General features: G+C 52.2%; 1 protein-coding gene across 2 annotated transcripts in view; it reads right to left on the bottom strand.

Annotated features, from left to right (window-relative positions):
* Positions 1 to 6: 6 nt before the first annotated feature.
* NSF (N-ethylmaleimide sensitive factor, vesicle fusing ATPase) overlaps positions 7 to 6,000 on the bottom strand; it is a 61,428-nt gene continuing 55,434 nt past the window's right edge. Inside the window, exons 19-20 of one of the 2 annotated variants that reach the window (XM_017744759.1) lie at positions 888 to 943; positions 7 to 308 (exon numbers count right to left, since the gene is read on the bottom strand). In XM_017744759.1, coding sequence (XP_017600248.1) covers positions 254 to 308; positions 888 to 943 — 111 coding nt within the window. In that variant the 3' untranslated portion in view covers positions 7 to 253. Of the gene's footprint in view, positions 505 to 887; positions 944 to 6,000 lie in introns of both variants that reach the window. The other variant, XM_008641655.2, reaches the window with a different exon arrangement.

Genomic DNA, 6,000 nt, shown 5'->3' with positions numbered 1-6,000 from the left:
ACAGCCCCAGACCTCACAGGACATTCCCCCCGCTCACCCCAAAATGCAGCCTGGCTGCACAGAGACAGAAGCACAGTGTTCTAGGAGACACTTCCACATGACATCAGAATATTAAAGACAAAGAATAAAGATACTCTATTGCACTACACATGCAGGTTCCACGTGGGGCTCTGGGGAACAGGGGAGCGTTTCACTTTGTCCAGTGTGTTGAGCACAGAAGAGTAAAGATCCCAGTGTTTGTTCTCCAGGTTGGTCACTTTTCCAGCTGTTGATCTTGCACTTGGTCCACCGTCAGTCTAGGGTAGGGACTTTTGCAAAAGAAGCCAAATCCATCAGGAAAGCATCATGCACATGTATAAAGCATCAAGCACACACTGGAACCCACTCACATGTAGCCAGGATAGATAGTGGTGTGAGTTTCCCCAGCACAGGTACTGCCCTACATGTACATCATTCTCTAGGAAATGCCACTGTCCCACTGGGCTCAACTACTCCCTGTAGCACCTATGGGGAAGACATCTTTCTCTCAGACAGGAGACACAAGAAATCAAATTCCAGATTTCAGATAAACAGCTGGATTTTAACTCAAGCAGAATCTCTTTTGATTTACTTTAGTTAAAGAAAGGTAAATTTTGGCCCATTATCTCATGGACACTTTAAAGTTAAGGGTAAATTCAGAAAAGCAGAGAATTCAGGCATGCAGGTTCCCAAACTTTCAGAACCTCCTCCCTCCCAAATTCCTGTTAAGAACTGATCTGGTGCAGCTCTGACAATACAGAGGGGCCAACAATGAGAGCAGACACACCCCACTGCAGGTTCCCCTCAGAGCAGCTCGTTTCTGAGCAGAAAGGAGAATTTAAACACTGCTTTAAAATAAAAGTACTTACGTTCCTTCTTCTCTCAGAAGAGCCAAGAACTTTTTCACTCGATACTCAGGATCCATCTAAACACCAAACAAACAGAGCCCCATTAGTGCAATCCTGCAAGCAGCCCAAAAGGAAAGCACAGAATCCTGGAATATCCTGAGCTGGAAGGGACCCACAGGGATCACCCAGTCCAACTCCTGCCCTGCACAGACACCCCGACAACCCCACCCTGGGCACCCCTGGCAGCTCTGTCCCAGCGCGCCTGCAGCTCTGGCAGCCGCGGGGCCGGGACCATTCCCTGGGGAGCCTGGGCAGTGCCCAGCACCCTCTGGGGGAAGAACCTCTCCCTCAGATCCACCCTAACCCTGCCCTGGCACAGCCCCAGCTGCTCCCTGGGCGCTGTCCCTGTCACAGAGAGCAGCACTGGGGCCACAAAGGCTGCTGGAGCTGTGTTTGCTTTGCTGGGCAGGGACCAGCCTGGCTCTGCAGGCGTTCTGGAGCTGCCAGGGCAGGCACAGCCCTGCACCACGAGAAAAGGTGACTGGCACAAGCTGTGTGTGCTCACAGGGCAGGAGATGGGAGCACACACAGGCACTGTTTCCATGGCACCTCACACCCACACCCTGCTGCCAATTCCAGCCAGGCCCACTCCCAGTCTGCTTCCATCTGCCCCTTCCCAGAACTGGGGCAGCAAATTAAACAGGAGAAAAGGCACTGAGGATGTTCTGGGTGCTCCTTTCCCCCAGAGCTGCAGCACCAGGGCAGGGCAGGGGCAGCACAAAGCTGAGCCAGCACAAGGCTCCAGAACGAGCAGCACCAACGAGTGCTGGGGATCCATCAACCAGGAACAGCCCCCAGGGAGCAGCCCTGCCTCCCCCAGGACAGGGGACAGGGATAGCAGGGAAGCTGGAGGAAGGGCTGCTCAGGAGAGACTCAAGCTGCCACTGGAGGACACCAGGTGTAGCTGGATCTGTGCCCTGTGCTGGTGCATGGCATTGCTGATCCTCTCATGGAATGACTCCAGGGAAATCTTCCTTAGATTTGCACCAAAATACAGTGAGTGAGGACTAGAAACATTTGGAAATCAGAGGCTGCTGGTTGTCAGAGTCTTTGTCATGTATTCCAACAGCTCTTGTGTCCTAGAAGCTCCCACCTGGGTTCCCTCTGCAGTCTCCACCACCGTCCCATACCTTCACCTCACTGTGACAATAGAGGGGGTCCATTCTGGGAACACCCAGTACATCAATCTATGAAGTCAACTTCCAGCTCCATCACCCACTTGGCAATAGAGGCAAGTCTCTACTTAAAACATAAACCTGAGACTCATCCTTGGAGGGGGGAAGCAGTGTCAGCCTTTGCCCTGGCCTCCCACCAGCCAGGCTGAACGTGGGCTCTGGATTTCCTCCTTCACATTTAACATCCCTAAAGAAAAATTTCTTCCCATTCCAGATGTGAAGAAGCCATCTATTTAAAACTCTGACTGCTGAAACAGAGGGCAACACAAATGCCTTCAAAAACAGCTCAGAAGAAAATAAATCCTAAACCAACAACAGTGTCCCCAGCAATGTGGGGGAGAAAGAGCCAGCAAGAATTTCTCCTTTGTGCTAAGAAAAGCCTCAAAATGTAAAACTTCCCATGGCTGTGAGATAGGAGAGCAAGGCCAGTTCCTCAGTACCAACTGCTGAGCTACTTTTAGATCAGAAAAATAAATTCACTGAAACAAGAAGATTTAGAGGAACTTCCTGAGACTCGCTGAGCATTTCATTTGGGGTTGAAGCAGCAAAGAACACTGGCAATAGTCAGGGTCCAGGAAGAGAAGAAAGGTCAACACCCCCCTCCTACAGAGTTTGGAATGTGAAATACCCAGGGACTGAGAGGGGCTGTGGTACCACCAAACAGGAGACCAGAGAGAGGGTCTCTGCAGGGTCCCTCCAGCCTAAATCTTCTCCACAACCTCTCCCAGTTGACACCTGGCTACCAGGAAAAGCTCCTCTGTCACTGTGCCAGCTCTCCCGTTTCTGTGGGGGATGTGGCACTTGGGGACATGGTCAGTGGTGGCCTTGGCAGCGCTGAGGGAACACTCAGGGGGCTTTCCCCACCTCAGTGATTCTGTGGTTCTGTCAGAAACGCTGAAGGCAGCTGGGACAGGAGCACATGCACATGAACCCTGAGCTCTGACTACCTGGACATCCCCTTTCTCTGGGGGCATCCACAGGTACAATCCACACCACCAGACCCAGCACGGGACCCTCACCTGGCAGAGGGTCCCGAGCCTTCCCCACCAAAGGGCTCTGCTCTGCCCCCGTGGCTGATCCTGCTGCAGCAGGAGGTTGGACTGGATCAGAGAACACCCTGAGTGGGAAGGGACCCATGGGGAAGGATCATGGAGTCCAACTCCTGGCTCTGCACAGACACCCCAACAATCCCTCCCTGTGCATCCCTGGGAGCTCTGGCAGCCTCGGGGCTGTGCCCATTCCCTGGGGAGCCTGGGCAGTGCCTGACACCCTCCCCTCCTTTCCCGACAGCCAACAGATGAGACCTTCAGGTGCATTCTGACCTCGTTTATCCTGCAGTCCTGTGACACCTCCAGCTCCCTTTCTGAATTTCTGAATGTTCCTGGAATGGCAAGTGCTGGATAAAGCCCGACCCCAGCTCCAGGTGGGTCCATGAACAAAGTGTCATTTCCAGGCCAAACACAATGGACTGAACACCAGTCAAGCAGCTGGGCCCCAGGAGCTGGGCTCAGGGGCAGAAGTCCACGTGTGCCCATGTGCCAGGCATCCCCCTGGGAGCCAACAGTCCTTAACCTCCTGAGCAACCAGCGGGGCTGGGGCCAGGCACACCCTGAGCCTGCAGGGGACACGGGATCAGGAGAGGGGAGTCCTGCACCCGCTGGTGGTGCTGCCACTCAGCCAGCCTCGGCTGGGGGGAGACCAGCCCCACACACACCTCATGCAGTTCAACAAGGGAAATGCCGGCTCCTCCACCTGGGCAGGGACAGCCCCACCATCAGTACAGACAGCTGCCTGGAAAGGGACTCCTCAGACAGTCAGAGGGTGTGTTTGTAGGTACACTCAACGTGTCTGCTTCTGAAAGGGCTTCTTCAGAGCAGATGCTGAGATGAAACCTTAGGAAACCATGGGAACCCATCCCAACTGGGAAATAACAAAGGTTCAGCCAGGGAGTTCTGCTAAAAACCCAACATGATCTGACAGTTTTATACAAACAAATCTCTTCGTCCTTAGAAAAGCTGTTCTAAAGCCACCAGCTGGAATTCAAACTTGCCAAGGCCAGTGCTCTGCTTCCCAAATGGAAGATACTGCCTCCTACCCCTCTCCACCTGGACACCGAGTCCATAACCTGCACTGGCTCCTGGGGAGGAGCAGCATTTACCTGCACACGCAGCACCTTGTCCAAAAGACCACAGCTGGCAGCTGAAAGGCCACAAAGACTCAAACTTGATCAAATTGCTTATTGAAAATGCAGGCACAAACCCCAGAGGCTGATCTGCCCGGGAAGGAGCAGAAGATGGAGTCAGTGGAGCACAGAGGAAGCAGGTTCAGGACTCCTGGACAGACCCTCTGGTGCTCTGTGAAATGGGAAGTGTTGCTGCCAAACTGGGGGGAAGATTTTCTGGAACAGCAGCATGGGGACTCACTCTGTGACAGAGCTCAGAGGGATGGCAGGAACATGGATGTTCCTTCCTGGCTAGTGCAGCATCCTCAGGACATCCAGGACCCCTCAGGAAACAAAGGAACCGAAGGGAGGTCGTTAATCTCCAGTCCAGAGAAGGAGATCCTCCACCACGATGTGACAAGCCCTCAGTGCTCCCAAAAGCCTGCCATGAACCCAAACCCTCAGCATGTCCAGGTGCAGTGTTTGGTTTAAAATAAAGCAGGCAGGATCGTGGGGTGATCTTTCAAAATAAGTTCCAATGGAAGTTAAGATACATTGAACACAAGCACCTTAGATTAAGTTTTATTTATGCTGATTATTTATGCTAAACAGAAGTTACCAAATCAGGAAACCCTGGAGGTGCCAGAAGGGGCTTTCTGGAACACTGCCTGGCTCATCCAGGCTCCTGCTCCAAGGAGGAGAGACCTTGGCTTTGGGAGTGCTGCCAGCAAGGTACAAGAGCAAAAAGACAGGCAGGGAGAGGAAACAGGAGGAACCAGCCCCCAGCCATGGAAAGGGAAGGTTCAGGTATCCAGCAGTACCCAGGGCAGGGTGAAACCAGCATGGGACCCAAGAGCCCTGGAGGTGGCCCTGTACTGCAGCCAAGGCCACTGCAAACACTTGTGGATTCACATGGCAAATCCTGAGTGCATCCAGCGACCAAAGGCTTCATTTGAACAAGAACAGAATCATATTCCAGGATACTCAGTGTACACAAATGACCAAAGTATGTAACACCAAACACCAGCAGCTGGCATTAAAGCAGGCCAGGAAGAGCAATAAACAGAGTTTGGGGGAAATTAGGCTGCCAGAACATGTGGGGTTACACAGCTCATAAACAAGGTGACAATTCACCCAGGGCACCAGAGCAGTTCAGGTACCCCAAGAAAGGATTTTGATATGGAGGGTCTGGTTCAGTGTGACTTTTGTCTGAAACACACTGGAAGTCATTTGACCAGCTCAGGAATCCCTGCAGAGAGCAGAGAGTGGGGTCACTGCTTTAACAAAACAAAACCCACCATTAGATTCAGAGGAAGACACTGTGCACGTTTTTTATAAAGAATTCATTCACCTGGCATCCAATCAGCTGAGTTCTGAGAAATTTCATACATCACTTGGAATTCTTAAGTGATTTCAGATTGAAATCTCCTTCTATAAAGCTGTGGTACAACTCAGTGAAAACAAGATCCAGTGCTGGACTCCTTATCTGGTGCAACTGTGCTTTCCTCTAAGAGCCTGGCAGATCCGAGCTCACTGGGTTCCAGTGCACCAGATCCCAGCTCTGATCAGTGAGAGCCTGCACTGCTCTCCTGTATTTATAGCAGTTCAGCAGATGGAGTCATGGAAACACCTCAGACCTTTTGGAACAGAGCTGGTTCATATTTAGCTGCCATATGCTGTTATCTCTGCTATTACACAACCACCTGAACCCAGTGCCAGAGCAGGAACCCCCCTGCTG

This window comes from Corvus brachyrhynchos, unplaced genomic scaffold, assembly GCF_000691975.1.
Source record: "Corvus brachyrhynchos isolate BGI_N302 unplaced genomic scaffold, ASM69197v1 scaffold479, whole genome shotgun sequence".
Classification (NCBI taxonomy): domain Eukaryota; kingdom Metazoa; phylum Chordata; class Aves; order Passeriformes; family Corvidae; genus Corvus; species Corvus brachyrhynchos.
Note: the sequence above shows the minus strand (reverse complement) of the source record. Positions and strands in the feature narration are given on the sequence as shown.